The sequence below is a fragment of the Hippopotamus amphibius genome, chromosome 12 (genome assembly GCF_030028045.1).
Source record: "Hippopotamus amphibius kiboko isolate mHipAmp2 chromosome 12, mHipAmp2.hap2, whole genome shotgun sequence".
NCBI classification, from domain to species: Eukaryota; Metazoa; Chordata; class Mammalia; order Artiodactyla; family Hippopotamidae; genus Hippopotamus; species Hippopotamus amphibius.
In genome coordinates this window covers 92264004-92284688 of record NC_080197.1, presented here as the reverse complement: position 1 = coordinate 92284688, position 20685 = coordinate 92264004, and the positions used below count along the sequence as shown (strand labels likewise).

The 20685-nt window shown below is 40.8% G+C and overlaps 1 protein-coding gene across 14 annotated transcripts in view; it reads left to right on the top strand.

The window, feature by feature from the left end:
* The window catches only part of TMEM117 (transmembrane protein 117), a 528774-nt gene extending 523978 nt beyond the window's left edge, over positions 1–4796 (top strand). For 13 of the 14 annotated variants that reach the window (XM_057701206.1, XM_057701208.1, XM_057701209.1 and 10 more), the window contains one exon: positions 3050–4796. In XM_057701206.1, coding sequence (XP_057557189.1) covers positions 3050–3696 — 647 coding nt within the window. In that variant the 3' untranslated portion in view covers positions 3697–4796. The remainder of the gene's footprint in view (positions 1–3049) is intronic. The other variant, XM_057701219.1, reaches the window with a different exon arrangement.
* The last annotated feature ends 15889 nt before the right edge of the window (positions 4797–20685 follow it).

Here is a 20685-nt window from a genome sequence, read left to right as displayed (position 1 = left end):
GATCTGGAGAGGTTAAACAAATTACCCAAGATTGGATTAAGTTGAGTATTAAATCTCCATCTGCTGGTGTCCAGCCTGAGGATTTTGTCACTATGGCTCTCCCTCTCACAAATCAGTAAAGATGTGTTAGAGCAGGGCGATGAGATCCGTGTCAGGCCACACATCCTTAATTTGCCTCTCCTTCATCCTGTCTAGATATTCAGACACCAGGTCATGTGAGAAATCACATAGTGTGATTCTCTAGTGTGAAAGTTTAGTGGTCAAACTGACCCAGCACCATTCAACTTGTGTAGAGAAAATAATTTGAAAATATGGGGAAAAAGCTCCTTCTAGCCTCATGGTTCTTTTGATTTGATCACTGTACATTCACTGCCACTTTTATTCTCTTATTTTATTTTTTTCCTTTGACTATTAAACATTCACTGAGCACCCAGCAGAAAAAGCACCCTTCTCCAAGCTCCATAAGCATTCTTCTTTTTCCTCCCTGATTCTGTGATGCTGCTTATGTTCAGTTTCTGACATCATTACCCTAGAAACAGAGACCCTTTATGAGGGACTGCTCTATTCATGAGTTTATAGAAGTGCCCTAGAGAGGGTACACATTTTTCCAAGAGAACTTTGTGAGTCAAGAAGGGGATGATCAGTCATACAAGCCCAGGGACCTCTTCCCTTCATCATCCAGTCTGGCTTCATAACCCATGTAGTTTAAAACAAGGGAATAAGAATGGATCTCCTACAACAGAGAAGCACCCAAAGCCCCTCTCCCAACTGCTTCTATTGCGGAAGCTACCAACTAGCACCTTAGAGATACTGAATGAGAATCCCTAAACTTTTTCATTCTGCTCTACTTTTTTTTCCTATGATATTCTCCAGTCTTTCCCTTCTCTCTCCCCTCAGGCCCTTTCTTCCACATTACCTGATCTTTTTCTGTATGTTATTCTATCTACAGCATAATAAAAACATATACTAAAAGACACATAACATTTTCCAAACTGTTCCCTGTCCTGCTCTTCTTTCTGGGACCACATGAATTGCTACTTCCTTCAGAATCCTTTCTGAGTAAATTAGCCCTCAGTTTTTATTCCATTTTCTCAATGTCTTCAGCATTTATAGCTTGTATCACTCCTTTGGCACCTCTCAAATGTGGCCCCATTATTATTAACTTGTTGATGTCTCTGCCCTGTTTCCCCCATAAGATGCTGAGTTCCTTCCTAGAAGACAGTAACATATGTCCTCAGCATTTACTAAGGTATCCTCCACAGAGTCTGTTAAGAGCCCAATAAATGTTTGGTAAGGTTGCTCACCTTTGTATTTGATTGAATTTCTCTGGCTGGCTTTCTTCATTTGTTTTATGGTTGATTCTGTTTTCGTTTTGAAGATTCAAGAGGTCAGGAGTCATTTGAACTGAACAATACCAGGTGTTATAAACATGTTATCATATCTGGAAACATTTCCAGTGTTCCAACTTACTTTGCAGTTTGGGTATGCCAAATAAATCATTCAGGCAAGAGCTTCCATTACAAATAATATAAACCCTGTAGAGTTGAGTGATCTCAGGACAGGCAGGGTTTTAATTTCCCTCCATATGGTTTACATAAATTCTCTTCATAGAGAAGAAGTTGCACCTTTCCATGCAAATGAAGACATTATCATAACTTAGGCAAGGCTTTGGTGATAATAATAGTAACAATTACCCAGTTCCTATTATGTACCAGGAATTGTGCTTAGTATCTAATAATCTCATGAAATGCTAACGGCTTTAATAAGTACCGTTATTTCCTGCTTGTAAAAATACTGGAGTTTAGAGAATTTAAACAACTAACCCGAGGTCACAAAGCTAGTAGATTTGGGAGCCATTCCAGGATTAAAGCCCTTGCATATAACAGGAGCTTGAAAATGTATAATAATGATGATAAAATACTTTCCTAAACTCCATACAAAGTTATATTTTTATAGAGCTATGTGTTCTGTTGGAGTATATATTACAGAATACATATTTACCCATCTTAGTTTAAGAAGTTTGCCTAAGATCCTATCTCTCATGTGAAGCAGGTAACTTAATAATGTTCACTATCACTATTCTTAAATACAAAATAAAATAATTTTGCCATAATACATATAATAACAATAACTAAAACTTTTAGAGCCTGTTATATATATCACCTAATTTGTTACAGCAAAACTATGAGCTGAGTATTACTATATTATTATGATACACTTGACACTGTAAAACTTGGAATATATTTTAATAAAAATTATAATGGAATCTAGTATCCCTTAACTTTTCCCACATTCTTTCCATTATAAAGATGCACAGATTTCACTAGATAGTATTTCTCTAAGTAATATCTTATTTATATAAGATTTTTAAGTACTACAAAAAAGTCATAGTAGTTACAATCTCTCCAAACTATGTCTTCTAAAGCTTTGGTTATATTTATTTCTGATAAATGGATTCTGTTGAATGAGAATTTGATGCAATTATTTTTAAAGTCTTGAAATGAATGCTCAAGGATTATTGATCTGAATCACAACAACTAATGGTTTAATCAACAAGTCGCCTACAAACAGCAATGTGAATTCAATTGATATACTGCTGTGCTTACATTGCAAAATGATTTATTTCTTTCCCAGACATAATTATAAAACTATAAGAGATATTCAATCATACGTTGGACTTTTCTAAGAATTTCATCAGAACTTTGATTTTAAACCTTAATTGAAATGTTCTAGAGAATAACCTACATGGAACCAAATTTGAGTGTAGCTGTGGCACCTCAAAAACCAGGAGACTTAATCTAGTTAGTGTAAATGCCATAAATTACTGGCTCTGGGATCTACAGCTACATTTTCACGTGCCTAGAATCCATTAAGGAAATTCCCTTTGCCAGTTCACTTAATGGCTGCATAACACTCTCAAAAAATTGTTAGCAGGTCTAAAACATTAACAGTTTATGCTATAATACCATTATCTCCATTTTATGGGAGAAAACCCTATTGCAGTTTTATGGGTCTTTGACTAATATGCAGTATTTCTTTTTTAATGCAGGTAAATGGTTTAACTATGGAATTATCTTTCTCGTCTTGATTTTGGATCTTAATATGTGGAAGAATCAGATATTTTACAAGCCTCATGAATATGGACAGTATATTGGCCCAGGGCAGAAGATATATACAGTGAAAGACTCAGAGAGTCTGAAGGATTTGAATAGAACCAAGCTATCCTGGGAATGGAGGTCCAATCACACCAACCCTCGCACTAATAAAACCTATGTTGAGGGAGACATGTTCTTACATAGCAGATTCATAGGGGCAAGCCTTGATGTCAAGTGTCTGGCTTTTGTTCCAAGTTTGATAGCTTTTGTGTGGTTTGGATTCTTCATCTGGTTCTTTGGACGGTTTTTGAAAAATGAGCAAGGCATGGAGAATCAAGATAAAACTTACACGCGCATGAGAAGAAAATCCCCATCAGAACATAGCAAGGACATGGGAATCACGCGAGAAAACACCCAGGCCTCCGTGGAAGACCCGTTGAATGACCCCGCCTTGGTGTGCATCAGATCCGACTTCAATGAGATAGTCTACAAGTCTTCCCATCTGACGTCGGAGAACTTGAGCTCGCACTTGAATGAATCGACCAGCGCCACAGAGGGAGACCCAGATCCAACAACTTCTAAAAGTACACCGACGAACTAAATCCACTTATTGGGGAATAGCACGAAGAGCAACCTTGAGTGTAACTTTCAAAAGTTAGTCTTTCCATTTGTAAATGTAAGGTTTACGTAGCGTTAAGTAAAGAAATACAAACGATGCCACAACGGTGCTCAACTTGCTTTTTTCTAGGACTCATTATTTTCTACTTGTATTATGATACCTGTGCCTACAGTATATCTAACAGTCCTCTAGAGATTGCTTTTCACAGTTGCACAAGCTACTTACTGACTTTACAGCCTAGTAGATTAGCTGGTTACCCGCGTATCTCATGTCCGACCATAGTGGTGCCTTGAGACATTAAACTTTTTAACTGTACCAGAAACGAAGTGTGGAAGAGTCCTCTAACCTGCTTCACATGGGGTTTTTTGTATAAAATTATTTTGATCTCTCCTTGATGTCTGAGCAGGAAACAGATATAGCCAAGGTGTGATTCAGAAAGTATTGATATGTCTTGGTTTCTTATTCAGCAGCAGAGTTGGTGACTTTGACAGCTGGACTGCAGAGAAGCATGGTGATTACCTTTGAGTTTTTGTTGGCTATCTGCCAAATACAAATACAGATGCAGAATTCAGTAATAGAATGATAATCCAGCATGGGTCACTACTGTGAAATGTGACTTTCTCCAACCAGTAATTGCAATTAGATGATAATACCTAATTATGTTTTCCTAATTAAAGATAAATTGCTACCTGATTAAAAATCCTGCCCTTCATCTTTGGGAACAAAGGTTAAGAGGCACAGTTAGGTGAACTCTCAAATTTATTGGCATTTACACAAAGCCCTTGAAAACCAAGGAACTGAAGTTTTAATCATGTGAGGGTTGTGCAGCCTACCATCTACAATATTTGTACATCTTTCTGTAAATATGGTTCTGGACAGTGAAAATTGAAAAACATATGCCAACCCTGAGCAAGGGAACTCCTCTAAAAAATCATGCCGTGGAACTTGGTGAGGTAGAAAAAAAGATGTGCATGAAAGAGTCTGTTTACTGGCTTGTTTTGTGTGTGCAGTTTCTTTGTTTTTGTTTTTGTTTTTAAGAACTAAACATCGCACATTAATAAATCAGAATTATACATCAGTAATTATGTGATGTAGTTTTTTGTTTATAATAGATCAATAGTATAACAACAGCCCAATTAAAAAATTTTTTTTAATTCAAAGCCAAGCAAGCTAAGAAACGGAACACTCCCAACTTGTTTTAATTTTGTTTCATGAATTGTGGTTAACTGTTCCTTGAGGGGGTTGGGGAAGATCACGCTTAAGGCAAAATTATTTTTCTGTCACATACTGACATAGCTGTATTTTGTCTTTATGATTTTTTAAAAACCGCTCTTGTTTTGATCTATCTGCTTTTAAGCTTGCAGCATGTTGAATTTAGCATGCATAATAGAACTATGCATTTATCTGTCACTTGAGAGTCAGCTCTAATAAACATCTCTCTATGATTGTTTACTAAGCAATTGGAACCATACCCCTGCTGTTTCTTTTACCTTAAATAGCCATGCATGGGGTACTTAGAATCATAAATATCTCTGACACTAAAATTGCAGAGATCAAGCTCACTATAGTAACCCATTGACCGTTCTGTCCAAAGGAACTTAACATGTTATTCCCGATATATAGGAACGTTGGCCATTACCGAATTTGCAGTGTGGAACATTCAACTTTTGGCTCTGAGACAACTAAATAATGCCACTTAGGACTATATTTTTATTTATTCTTGTCAAGTCATTGTCTTGTAGAATGAAGAAGGAAGTTGATTTAGAAAGTGGGTGTTATTATCCGCATGTAGTCCTTATGAAAATATTATTTGAGAATCTTTATGTGGTTTTTAAGGAAAAAGTGCTTCAATGAAGAAATCTCATCAGCCTAAGTAAGACAGAAAACAAACCAACCAACTAGCCTTAGAGCCCTATGCTTCAGCATTTCAAAGGATTGACTGGAGAAACTGGCTATCGGCTGATATGAAAATATGTCTTTAAAGTTTCCACGAGTTTTAGTATCAAATGAATAATTTCCAGGATGACATTTTAATAATCAAACAAGATTCAGACCTTCAAAGGCTTCCAATATTTAATTGTATAGACCAATCTTGACCTTTTCATCTGCACGTGGGTCTCCCTCCTTCTTTTGTTGCCTCTTTTTTGTATTGTGCATTCCGTTTCCCCCTATTGCAACTAAAGATTAGAAAATGAAATAAAATCTAAGTCAAAATCTCACCCATCCATGTTTAGTCTCAGATCCTGAGTCACATGTCACTGGACTATGACTCCACAGAGCTTAATGATAACCCAAATTTTTGGCCTATCAGGGACACAAAAAATGTGTCATAAATTCAGAAAATGGAGTGTTTAAAAAGAGGATTAAAAAATTACCAACATTCTAAAGAAAGCATAACTAATGTGATTCCTTCATTGCAGTGATGCTTAAGGACTATAAACAATTAATTTCTACTGTTCAATAATTATGTTATTCCATGCAGTGCAGAATGTGACACAATTTTAGTGTCCTACATCATAGAGTACTTCATTAGTAGTTTAAATAGAAAATTAAATAAACACTATGAATTTATGCCTGCTAATATATGCCTGGACATAGATCTTATCACCACAAGTCCATTTAAATTGTATAACCATAGTCAGCCATCTCATCTCCCCACAGTGGCTCCTTATCATGTTCAGTTATCTTCTAGCACATCTAAGATCACCCGTGAATCCTATTAGAAATGTTAAGAATGATTTCTTCTTCATTTATCCTAAGAGTCAGCCAGGCACAAAATCTCCTGTCACTTTTATGGCATCAGATTTCACAACTCGTGTCCAGTAGCAATGCGGGCTGACAGTACAATGGAAAGAAGTTGTTCAACACAGACAGACCTGAAGACGGGAGCCATAGCACTGTCGTATCTCACCACTGGGCCCTGTGAGCAATTCCATTGCATTCTCTGGCTGTCCTGTGAGTCCCAACACAACCCAAAACAAAGCATGAGAAAGAAAATGCTCACTCTTAGCTACCCCTATGCAGATGGCTTATGATGGCAACTGTGTTAGCTGACATTCAGCCAAAATCGCAGCATCCTTCCGTTACTTATCACCTATCAGTCCTCACTGTGAACTGACCCTTATTTTAAATTAACAGTCTCGGGTATGCAACCCCAATCTGCATATTGTGCTTTTATTGGCTTTCCTCTCTCAGACGGTGATGTGACTTTCTTCTCTAGCTGGCCTCATTTCATCCACCTTTATCCCTCAGAACCCGACTCTAACCTATTAGCCAACCCTGCCCTTAAGGGGGGAGAGCAATTGAATTAGTTTTGCAACAAACTGGCACTTTTCTCCTTTATCCCTATTTTTATATTTAAACATGTTTGTGTACAAGGGGTTGTGATTAATGAGAACAAGTATAGATAAGAGATTCGAGGTCATGTATGTTTGGCTATCACTGTTTAGGCTGGACCAGAACTGTGCTATAATTTGAACAATTAGAGAAGTTGAGATGTAGTATTTGTAGCTCACAAGTCACTCTTGTTGAAGATAATTGGAAAAAGGTGGATATTTATGGCGCAAAGAGAAGGTAAGGCAGATGGTGCAGTGGCAGGAAGGCAGACTTGGAAACGAAAAATGGCAGTTGTAGTGCAAATGGGCTTTAAAACTTCAGGGAGTGGAGTGAGGCCATTGCCAAATGAACTTCAACATAAAGTTATTATGGCTTCAGTCATCCTACCTGTTAGTCTGAAGACTCAAAAAGTTATGTTCAACACAGCTGAGGGGCTTACACAAAAGGTTGGTTGATTGGTTGGTTTCTTAAGCATCCTTGTACTCAAGTGATACCAAGTCTGCCCCAGGGAGAATGATGAGACCTGGGGGAGGCATGGGACCTGGAAACAAACTACGGATCTAGGTGTGGGGGAGTGGGCAACACGAGAAGAAAAGGACAGAATCAACAGAACATTTCAAGAGACTGCAGCATCTTTCACAGGCGAACACACATGAAGGCAAAGTCTGTTGCATATTATCAGCAAATAAAAGCTGACATTTTGTAAACAAAGATATCTTGCAGATACTTTGTAATAGACATTCTGAACATTTTTATGAGAAACAAAATTACATAGTATGATTACTATTTTAACACATGTAAAATACCACTGATTTCATTTTAATGGAGTGAGAAGTATCAGTTATTTTATTTCAGAGAATGTGAAACACATATATCTCGTAGGTTTATTTCTAAGCTCTGTGCTCATAAGGATTTAAGTTTTTTAACACCAAATAATTTTACTACTGGGTTTTTTGAGGACTTAACCTGCATAATTGAGAAGGACCACTATAATTTATAATTGAGAACTACATCAACAAAACAAATTTATAGATAACAATATTTTGCTCTATCTAAATCTTTTTTCAATCCTCATATTAATATTATACCATTTCGAGTATTTTCTACATGCAAACAAATTATCTCACTTAACCCCTGCATTAACCATTAAGGGAAAGTATGGTTGGTTTCACCACATAGATGATGAAACTGAGGTTCAGAAAGATTTATTAACTTGCCCAAGGTGGCAAAGCTAGCAAATGCAAATTTGAACCCAAATTTGTCTGACTCCATAGCACCATTATTTTCACTAAAATCCTTCATAAAGATCCAGCCAAACTAGAATGTCCGTTTCAAACAGGATCTTTGGTGAGGATGACCTGAGGAGCAGTTGTAAAACCATAAGATGCTTGATTTCTAGCAATTCTCCTCTCTCAAGAATCTAAGTTAAATAATTTCTAACAGCTGTCTGGAAACAATTTACAAGTTAAATCATATGATTGAAACAGATAAGTTTGAATTAAATGGCAAAAGCATTCCGTTCATTGCCAGGTGTTCTGATTTAAGCTACATTTATAAAACCACAATACAGATTCGTCCAATACAATTTCCAACATTGGAATTGGTTTCTTTTTTTTTTTTTTCTTTTTTTAGCTCTTTATTGGAATATAATTGCTTTATACTCTTGTACCAGCTTTTGAGCTACACCAACGTGAATCAGCTGTATTTATACATATATCCCCATATCCCCTCCCTCCCGTGACTCCCTCCCACCCTCCCTGTCCTGGCCCTCTAAGGTGTCACCCATCATCAAGTTGATCTCTCTTTGTTACACAGCAACTTCCCACTAGCTATCTATTTTACAGTTGGTAGTGTAAATATGTCTATGCTACTCTCTCACTTTGTCCCAGCTTCCCCTTCGCTTCCCACCCCCCCAACCCCGTGTCCTCCAGTCCATTCTCTGCATCTGCATCCTTATTCTTGCCCTGTCCCTGGGTTCATCAGTACCATTTTTTTTAGATTCCGTATATATGAGTTAGCATACGGCATTTGTTTTTCTCTTTCTGGCTTACTTCGCTCTGTATGACAGACTCTAGGTCTATCCATCTCATTACATATAGCTCAGGAATTGGTTTCTTTCATGATTTCACTTTTCCTGGTGGAAGGAGAAAGAATGGATCTCTGCATGTTTTGAATACATCCGCAGGCAAATGTCAGGGGAGTCATAGGTAGTTATGACTATTTAAACTAGGAAAATAATGATTCGCGATTGGCCAGTTGTAGGAAAGCATGATTTGAATATGGGCTCTGGAAACAACTATATTGTGAAGTAATCATTCATAATTTATCTTTTACAATCTTTACCAAAGTAAGCTAGCTGTGTTGTGATAAACAAGCACTGGTCTTGAAAACACCTCCCTTGAACACCGTGACCCTTAGTTTCTCAAAAGTTCTCAAAACCCTGGCTATCCTCACAATGGGAGTAGCTCACAGAGTCTTTGAAGAGAATCAGCGTGGACTGTGTGTGAACGCCTCTTGTGAACTACAGCGAACTGTGCAGGTGGGAGGTGGTATCGTAGGTGAGAGCTCCAATGCCCTCCAGTGGCCACCTTTCACAGAGAGCCCATTGGGCTTGCTTCCCCAGCAGCTCCGGACACTCTCAAACATGGTTAGGCTGTTTGTTCCCAATGTTCTGTCTCTCTGTAGTTGTTTTGAACTCTACAAACTGCAATGTAATCCCTTTTCACTTTTAATGGAAGTTCAGATTCCTTAGTTTAAATCAAATGGCTCAATTGTCTGAAATCAATGGCCATAATCCCTTGAAGGTGCTGGGCCAAACTTATTCCTCAAGGTTTCCTCTGCTCTAGGGTCCTTCAATTATTTCCTTCCTTTTATGATTGCTGTACCAGCCTCTCGTATCAGGACTTTCTCATCATGCCAGTAATGCACCACCTTTCATAAATCCTGAAGTGAAAGTGCTTGTGTCTTCACATTTAAACGAGAGCCGACACACACACCTGAGCCCTTGCCCTTCATCATCTTCCGGCTGTATTTGGACGCAGTCAAGGTAGCCCTTTCTGAACCAGAGTGTCGCTCCAGCCTTGCCTTTTAGGAAGAGCCCACCTGCACATCCCGTGCCATCGAGGCAACACCTCGGCCAAGCCATGATGCTTTATAGAATGACATTTTAAAACAGGATCGTGGTTTTCCATTCAGCTTATAGACTTATTTGCCTTGAATACGTTTTTTTATCCAGATAGTCCAGTTGACTTCAAACTAACAAACACTAGAAAAAAGTCTGCATTTAAAAATAGTCACTCTAGGAAATTCCAAGGTGGTGCAGTGGTTAAGAATCCACCTGCCAATGCGGGTTCAATCCCTGCTCCAGGAAAATCCCACATGCTGCAGAACAACTAAGCCCATGTGCTACAGCTACTGAGCCTGTGCTCTAGAGGCCACGAGCCACAGCTAATGAGCCCACATGGTGCAGCTACTGAAGCCCACATACCTAGAGCCCGTGCTCCGCAGCAAGAGAAGCCACTGCAATGAGGAGTCCATGCACCACAATGAAGAGTATCCCCCACTCTCTGCAACTAGAGAAAGCCTGTGTGCAGCAGTGAAGACCCAATGCAGCCAATAAATAAAGAAATAGATTTATAAAAATAAATAAATAAAAATAGTCACTCTAGGGAATTCCTTGGCGGTCCAGGGTTCAGGTGCTTTCACTGCTGGGGTCGGGTTTGATCGCAGGTCAGGGAACTAAGATCCCACAAGCCATGCAGTGCAGCCACATTATATATTACGAAAAAAAAAGTCACTCTTGACTAAAACAAAATGAGTAAGATGGGAGAAAGAGCAATCAGGAAAGACAACTCTAACAATTGCTATTCAGATTTGATAAAAATGACATTACTATAAAATTATCTTTTAACAAATTATAATGTTCCTGAATTTTAAGAGCAATATTTAGGGCTTCAAATATGCCAGAAAGCTGGAAGATCCTGCCATTTACATATCCAAATGGTCTCCAGTGGGAATAGATTGTATTTACTTTATGTCTCACAGGTCTCTCATTATCACTTACTGCCACGTGGAGATCTCATCCTCTCTCCCCAGGATAACTGCCGTGTTGTCTTAACTGGTCTTCCCAATGCTCACCTTATCCAATGTAACCTATTTTCCACATTTTTACCAGAACAATCTTTCTAGAATTGAAATCTGATCATATTACTTCGCCTTTTCAGTGAGCAATCAGTAGTGGATTTTAATATTATTGTTCACAACTCCAAATTGCCAATGCCTTCACACAGTAAGATTTCATTTCTTGCTTACACAGCAGTTGAATTGGGTGTCCCCTGGATGGCCTTCCATTCAGCCAGTTAGGGATCCAAACCTATTCCAACAAGTGGTTCCTTGACTCTAGGGTCTTGAGAGTTTTCTGTGTATCTAGCTGGCTGGTGAGGAAAGAGAGAGGGTGAGGAAAATCTCACAGAAAGTTTTAGGAACAGACCCGGAAGTGACATACATCGCTTTCTACAGGCCATGGGCCACAACTCTGTTGCAGGGTCTGCCTAACTGCAAAGGATACTAGGAAACACTGTCAGCTTGTTGCAGAAAAAAACTGATCCCACGAGAAACCAAGCACAACACTCAGAGAGTTGGAGAACTCAGGTTTATTGAGCCGGCGGACCCAGACGAGCGAACGCTCCAAAATTCTGGGGCCCCATTTCAGGGGAGTCTTCTCCTTATATAGGTTAAAACATACAGCTATAATTGGTACAAACTGATTGGCTACAAATTACTGTAGGTCCCGGGCAGTTACAGAGCGTGGGAGTTGCCGGGGTTACACACATAGTAGGGGGTCCTAACAGGAACTTGTAGGAGCCGGACATTCCATTCCTATCAGGACTAAGGTCCCAATTTGCATTCTCACATTGGTTGCAGGTTGAAGTTAATGGTCACTTAACAAGTCTATGTGCAAAGGGTCTCAAACAAAGGCTTGGGGTGGGTGCCTGAGAGCAAGACAGTCTTCCCTTATCTGATCACTCTTAGTCATTCATTTTACTGTTTAACTGAGAGTGGCGAGCAGGCCTTTGCAAGATAGAGGAGAGGACGTTTCAATTTCCTCATCAAGCTCTCTGCCCACAAAGGGCAGGGACAATTGGGGTAATTTCTAGTCACAGAGAGCATTTAAAAAATATAAGCCCAGCCAGGTGTCACATCTGGGAGTTCAAAACTCAGTGGCTTTAGGGTAGCATTGCAGAGGAGCTGAGTTTGAAAAGTTCCATAGGTGACAGTGTAGCAAACATCAGTTTGGGGATCATTGATGAAATGCAGACTCCTCTCTGGCACTCAGGGCTCTCTCTGACTCTTCCGTGCCCTCAGGAAGGCGTCTGTCATTCATGTGGAACTGTTATACTTCCTACTCTCCTAATGAGCCACTGGACAACTCTTCTCTGCTTTTGCTACCGTGTCTCCTGCTTGGAGTCCCCTTTTCCACCATGACCCGTAGGATTAACTCAAGTATCACCTCTTTACGTCTTTCTTCACCTTCCAAGGTGAAAACTACTGTCCATCCATTGTGCTCCTACCTGACCTGCCTTTTACCTAGCAAAGCATCTTCAACATTCTCTTCCTTTATAGGTTTGCATCTCTGTATCTCCTATTCAATTATAGATACCTTGATCTTGCATATAATGATGACCTGAGGTAAAATTCAATTGAATAGCTATGTAGCGAAGGGAGGTGCTTGGAACTGTCTCATTTGTGTAGCATAATGTTCTCAAGTTCTCGGATCCCCTTGATGATAAGCTGTAGGGAACAGACTCTGGCAAACAAATCCTTTAAGTTAGGTAGAAGGCAGGATCATTACTTACATTTGATCTGGAGAATGAGGGGTATACTGGTCAGGGTTCTCTAGAGAAACAGAACCAATAAAATATATAGATACAGATATAGGAGACATAGGTACAGATATGTACATGTAGATATGAAGGTCTATTATGAGGAATTGACTCAAAAGATAATGGAGGCAAAGTCCCACAGCTGCTCTCTGAAAGCGGGAGACCCAGGACAGTGGTGATGTAATTCAGTCTGAGTTCGAAGGCCCGAGAACCAACGGAGAGGATGCCACAAACCAACGGAGAGGATGCCACAAACCAACGGAGCGGATGCCACAAATCGCAGTCCGAGGGCAGGAGAAGATGAGATGAGATGTTCCAGTTCAATCGGTAAAGCAGGAAAGAAAGGACAGATTCTTCCTTCCTCTGCCTTTACATTCTCTTCAAGCCCTCAGTGGATTGGATGATACTGAACCACATTGAGGAAGGCAATCTACTTCACTTGAGTCCACCAGCTCAAGGGCTTATCCCTTCTGGAGACACTCCTACAGACACACCCAGGTTAACCTGGGCACCCATGGCCCCCTCAACTTGACACATAGAGTTAACCAAAATCTAACTGAAAGGGAATGTCACAGTTGAGCCAGAAAATGTGTACAAATTCTTCCTCAAGCAAAGGAGACTCAAGATAGGTGCTGAGGACCAAACCAGGACAAAGCTTGAGAGGCAACTAAAACAAAGAGCAGCAAATCAGAGCAGCAAATGGAGGTCCATGATCTAATTCCTGAGACAAAGGAGCTAGATCCTCACGTGACTAGTCAGTTGCTTCTACTGCAGGTGAGCACGGGTGAGTTTACTGTGATTGATTGGGTACGCAGTGACATGATGACTGACAGTGTATCCTGAGATGCTGGTCTTTTAGAAGAAAGGGAATACACCACCTCGTTCTATGTAACTTTATGAGCAGCCCATAGCTCTCTGCAGACCCAAAGCCCTCAGGGAGTCCACAGCCAGGGCACCACAGAGCGAAGAGAGATGATAGGTTTGCAGGATTTTACGTGTTAGTCTCCGGAAGCCAAAATTGGAAAATAAACACAAGTCAGGAGCTCTAAGACTCAAACGAACTGTGATTATAGCTGTACTCTTGTATCTCAGAATTCCTTAGAAGCCATTTACATATTGAAAACATCAATTATCCCTCCCATTTGAAATACATAGTTCTTGTAATCAATTGCTTGGAGTCAATGTTTAGAATTATTCATGAAAGAGTTATATTTTAATGGCATTTGATGAGAGCCAGCAGCAGGATCCATTAATTTGATTAGTTTTGTACGGGCTGGAAAAGAAAACTGGCTCACAGCCCTCACTGAATCAACAGTGTGGGGTCTAAGTGTGAGTACCCAAGCCAGCCTCGCCAGCCTGAGATCCAGCAGAATGACTGCTGTGGGGGAGAGCAAAACGTCAGCGAGGAGATGTCTCATGTCCTCTCCTTCTGCCTCCTTGGCATTTTAACATCAGTCACCTCCTAGTTCCAGGCAGTGAATGTACCCTGAATCCGACTCCACCCCACCACCAGCCCCACTCCCTGTTGTCCTTTCTAAAGGACAGAGCAGAGAAGTCTTTTTCTGAAACCCCATAGCTAAATATGTGTCAGAGCCCAAGCCTGAAAAACAGGGTAATGGATCTAGACATTGAGGAAAACAAGAGCCAGGGCTGAGGGTTTCAGTTCCCTGCAGGTTTCATCCACTTGAAAGGGCCAAGGATTACTTGTTCAAGAAGGCAGAAAATGCTTTGTATCCAAGGGGATCCAATGGGGGGGGGGGGGGGGGGGGGGCAGGTGGCAGGTGGCCGCAGACCCTACTGAAGCTGTCAAGGTGTTGTCATGATTCCAGAGCAATCTGTCCAGCTTGAAAGAGGAAGCATTCCTGGGAGAGGCCCAAGGAGGAGCACAAGGATGGCCCAGAGCTGGGAGACTGACCAGTTTGCATTTTCTGGGGGCACTTGTCCTCCATTTAGCAGCGTGGGATTTAAGGAAGGGTACCAGTAGAGCTGGACTGCAGACAAGAGACCAAGCCGAATTCTATCCCTGCCCACAAGAGACACCAAATAAGAGGGGAAAAGCAATATCTTAATGCTCACCCCACCCCAAACGGGAGCTGGCTTGTGAGATCAGACCTCACTGCTGGGGATGGCTCTCCCAGGACACTGATAAATTTTGGTAGGGGTCACTCAGTGACTGAACAAGGCTGAATCCACAGATACAAGGACATTCTTGTGAAAACAAAAAACAAAAGCCAGAGAATAATGCCATGCTGAAGCAGAAAAGATTGCATTTGCTTTCATAACAGGCTACCTTCAAAAAAAGACAGTAGTGGTAATGCTTCTTGTGAGTCTGATTAAGTGATTATTTGTATAATCACGTGCTTCCCATGAATTTCTCTCTAGTTCTTTGGAAGGCTCCCTTCTGTATCTCTGTCTCCTCTCTCAGTTGGGAGAGGTGGGCAAGGACAGCTCATGCTTGGGACTTCTTGACCAAATTGAGGACTTTACATGTTTTTCTCAAGATAATGGGAAACCTCTAAATAATCTTAAGTAGGAAAAGGCATCGTTAGACATAGCATATTTTAAAGGATCACTGTGACAAAGAATGGATGTCAAGACCCCATCAATACAATAAGATAATTAACTCAACTTTACCTTGACTTTGCTGTCTTTAGGTCCTCTCTTCACAACTGGACAAAATACTCAGCTCTTGCTTGTGTGAGGATGACACACCAAACATGCCTTGTTTTAACTAGGATTTTTAGTTTGTGGGTTCACTGTTGGCAACAGGGAAATGGTAAGAAATATGGATTAGAGCATCCAGTTTTAAGACCCCAGAAGAGGCTCTTGGAACTTAGATCTTTAGAAGGACTGAAAGATTACCTGCAAAGATTTCAGTTCATACAATGAAGTGAAAAATGTACTGTTCTTCAAAAAGTTAGCCTAAGCCTAGAGACAGAGAAATAAAGAGGCAGATGTGTCTGGGTTTATATACACAGATAACATGCAAGTAGAAAAGTAATCATGTATCTCAGTTCTAGCTCTGGTCCACTCCTGGGGAAACAAACAAACAAACAAACAAACTTGGTTCTGCAAATAGTTGTCCAAAAACATCAACAATACCAATAAAAAGCCTCTTAATGACTTTTGGTGAACATGGAGTTGTGCTGTCATCCCCTATAAAGGACTTGCTGCCCAGCTACAAGGAATGCCATCAGCAGACACCTCCAACTGTCAGCTCCTCAGGTCAGCCTCAGCTGCAGAGCCACCTTGCCCCAGGGCACATGCTTCCTATAGCAACACAAACATGTTATTTTCTATCTTAATCAGAAAGGAGTATCAGAAGCCATTTGTATTCACACGGATCAGACAAAGATGTTTACTCACAGTGTTACCCAAGGAGGACTCACCTGCCCTTAATCAAAACATGGTCCAAAGAAATCTGGACACTCTCAACATTCTACAGAACTTCACTTTGACTCATTTTATCAATGATATTATATTCATAGGGCCAAGTGAGCAAAATATAGCATACAGAAGGTCTTGGTAAGAGCGATGATGGGCCCTGAGAAAATTCATGGGCCTGACACATTCATAACAGTTTCGGGGAGTCTAGTGGTTGAACATACTAAGGCATCCTCCTCAAAATGAGTGTATCTTGCATCTCCTAACACAAAAAGGAGAGAAAGAAGAAGGAGAAGGAGACTGAGACGGAGACAAAGATGAAGACGAAGGATCAGGAGAAGCAGAAAAAGGAGAAGGAAAAGAAGATGCACAATGCCTAATGGGCTATATTTCACATATAGAAATATAGCCCCAGTCCACATACAAGGCAATGTGAAAGGCTTCCAGGTTTAAGTAGATTTAAGCCTTGATCAGAAAAGGACTGCAGCAGGTTTATGATGAGGGGAAAACAACTCTGCTACCACTTGGACCATAAGATCTTCTGACCCTAGTGTTGGAGGCATCAGCGATGAGAAAAGAGGCTGAGTGGAGTTCGTGCCACGCCCCACTGAGAGAATCATAGCACAGGCCCCCTGGGTTTCTGGAGCAAGGCCATGCCATCTGCAGGAGAGAATTATATGTGGAAAACAAATCCTGACACGGTACTAGGCCCTAGTAGAGATGGGACACCACTAGACCATATAGCTCAATTGCTTATGAGCCAGTTATAGGCCAGGCACAGTTCATTGTAAGATGAAAGTAATACATCTGGTATCAAGCATAAGCAGGGCCGGAGAGCACAAGTAAGGGGCAGAAGAGGGTAGGCTAGACCCCACCACACCCCCACCATGGCATCTGCATATGAATTCCCCAAATTCATATATGGAAGCTTAATCCCCAATGTGGTGGCATTTGAAGATGGGGACTCTGGGAGGCGATCAGATTTGGATGAGGTTTTGGGAGCAGAGACCCCATGATGTGATATGTGCCTTTATAAGGAGATAAAGAGCCCAGAGTAGAATCTCTCTGCTGTGAGAAGATCTTGCAAGAAGACAGCTGTCTATGAACCTGGAAGCCGACCCTCACCAGACACCAAATCTGCTGATACCTTGATCTTGGACTTCTCAGCCTCCGGAAACATAAGAAATAAATGTCTGTTGTTTAAGCCATTCAATCTATGATACTTTTGTTATAGGAGCCTGAACTGGCTAAGGTAGCATCCACCTCTATTATAATAGTATACTTCCCTCATCTGTTATTTGGACATATGATAGATCCCAAATGACCAACTAATAGGAAAAAACCCAAGGTTGGTTTATGGGTGGCTTGGCTTGTTATATGAGAGTCAGCTGAATGTGGATAGCAAATCTAGCATGGCTCATTCAGAGATGGCCTTGAAAGACATGGGAAAGAGAAATTCTTCCCAATGGGCCATGCTGTGGTTGGTTTACCTGGCCATGTACTTTGTGTGGAAGAAAAAGTAACCCAAGATTGGAATGCATATGGACTTATATGTTGTGGCAAGTGGCCTGGCAGGCTAGTCATATGAATAGACGTAAGGAGAGTGATCACCAAGTGTGAAGGTCTTTGTCTCATATGTTAACACTCACAAGAAAGCATTTGCTGTGAAAGAGGAATTAAACAACGAAGTAGACAAAATGACGCAGCGGTTGATGTCAGCCTCTGTCACTGGACACCCTAGGTGAAAAAAATATATATGACATATTCTGCCTTTGCTTTCTAATCTTGTGTTTGTATGTTTGAGGAATTGCTGGGGCTGAGTCATCATGGCAAAAACATTAACAAGGAATAAACTAGAACAGGCAAGCTGGATTGGCAGCCTCTACAGGAAGAAACCAGAGCTGCCCACTGAAAACATCATGCTGTGAAAGATGTTTTGTCTGTCATAATCCAGAGAGACTTTTCAGCAAAATCAGTTAATTTGTGCTCGTTAAAACAGCAAAAACAATCTGTCAACCTGACCCTCTCCACCATCTTTCTGTGAGCCTTGGGGTTGTCCAGAAGCAATGGGGAGACTTGCCTGCCTGACAGCTGATTAGAATACTTCAGCAAGAAGCTGCTGTGAATAGGAATTTTTAAATAAGCGCAGTGAGCTCTTTCTTCATTCTGTCTGGGTGCTCAAAGACTTTCTAAGGATATTGGGATGATTTTTCAGAGAGTACATTAATTAGGGAATATTGGATCAGATGTCTTCTTGCATCCAAAGGACATACTTATCCCAGCATCTTGAGATCAAAAAGCAAAACATAGAAGATTAGCAAAGAAATAAAGACAGACACACAGATGCAGTCCTGTTTTTTTACTGCACTATTAATAATATTACCCTTATTAAACAGATGCAGAAATATCCAATAACCCATGACAGGTGGGAATTCATTTATTCTAGAACCCTAAAGGCTGATGGGGCAGGGGATGGATATTCATCACCAGGTGATTAGGCAAGCTGTCTCCGTCAGTACCTCTTCCAGTGTGGGCATCAGAAGAAAAGACGAGCGGTGCTTGCATGAGAGCCAAATCTGACACTGAATTGTCTCCCTAGGTGAAGGAGGGACACCACACCATGCCATGCTTTCTGAGGTTTTCTTCTCCAAGTAGTGCGTTATGGAGGTTTTATTTTATTTTGTTTTGCAAAACAAACTTCCACACCAAAATAGCAGTCACTACACTAAAACCAAGCCAATTATATGTATTTTTGTACTTCCCTAAATCTCGAAAGACAAAGCTTGTACAAGCATGCCTGCACACCCCCACATATAGGTAAACACACACAAAGTGAAACATTTCAGCAAGTGATTTGGATTTTCTGGGTATGCAGTGTTTCACTGGCAAGATAGTAACAAATTAAATGTAATGATGTCCCTTCCTGAGCTGCTCCTGGAAACCTGTCTGGTTGATGGGATTACCAGCTCCTTCATAGCAAAAAAACATGTCTTGTAAAGCTTTCTATCCTAAATAGCATCTTCAATAAATACATATTGAATGGATGAATAAATAAAGGAATGAATAAATAAATAAATGAATAGCTGAATGGAAGGATGGATGAATACAATGTAAGTGAGGTGAAAGCTGTACATAATACATGATTTTATCCCTTTCGTTTTTGTAACTAATCTCTTAAAACTGGGTTGCCCAAATTATCCAGAATCCAGTAACACCTCCCTGAAGTGTTCTCACTTCAATTGTTAACCCCAGGTCACTCAGCCCCATCTGCATTTGAGAGAAATGCCGAGTCTGCCTAGTCCATTATCATTATTGATTCCTCGTTGCCACATGTCGTTGCTGTTGGAAATCTGTCCCCTTGAGTCACAGGGGTTGATTCACACTGCTGAGATGACACCCTTAAGAATTTATACCCTTTAAAAGGAAGAGGCTCAAGGGGAATCCTATCCCCCTCCCCGCCCCCTTGCTTTACGTTCCCATAGTGAAGCCCTTCCGTTTCTCTCTCTTCAGTGTAGGGTCATTTTTTATGCAGAGCACAATGCAGTGGAATGGATGTTGGGTCCGGAGAGTCCTTTGGCCTTGGTATCGTGATGCACTGAAAGCAGCCCTGCCTGCAAAGCATTTTTAAACTTAGTGTTGAGCCTAGACTCCCCCGTCCCATATGACACACGCTCCGTTGGCGCCCTTGTTGCTCCTTCTGGCCAGATAACTAACTGGAAGCATGGGAATCCGTTATAGAAGTGCTGACGATATTGAACCTCAAAGAAGTGATGCAGGTCTCTCTTCCTCCCAGAAGTCTTCTAGGCCCCATATTTACTCTCCTCTACATACCAAGGGGGAGTGGAGAGGGAATGCCCCTGTCCCTGACCAATGTCCTACTTCTTCCTCTTTGAAATCAGTCTTGCCTTCACCTAATTAAGAACTACTCAACAGACGTTTACCTACACACAGAAGAGGTGAAATGATGGGTCTACCCAACAAAGAAAATAATGACAGTGCCATGGCAAGGGACCACAGCTCCTACAACAATTTTGAGTTCAGTCTCACCCAACACGGCACTGTAGTGAAGACAGTAACATGTGTTGAATCCTTTACTGTGAGCCGGGCCTTTTGTTAAGCACTTCAGGCTCATTAGCTCACTTGATCCCCGCACAATCTCTGTGATAGACACAATCATCTCCATTTTACAGATTAAGACACTGAGGCTAAGAGAAGTTCAGAAACATGGACAATGTTGCAGAACTAGTAAGGAGAATAGCCAGATTCAAGTGTATAGACATATAAGTAATCTAGAGATACATAGTTATGGTAGGGGAGAAAGGCTTGCTACCCCAAAATATCTCTTTGGCAAGCAGATTATTTTGAGATG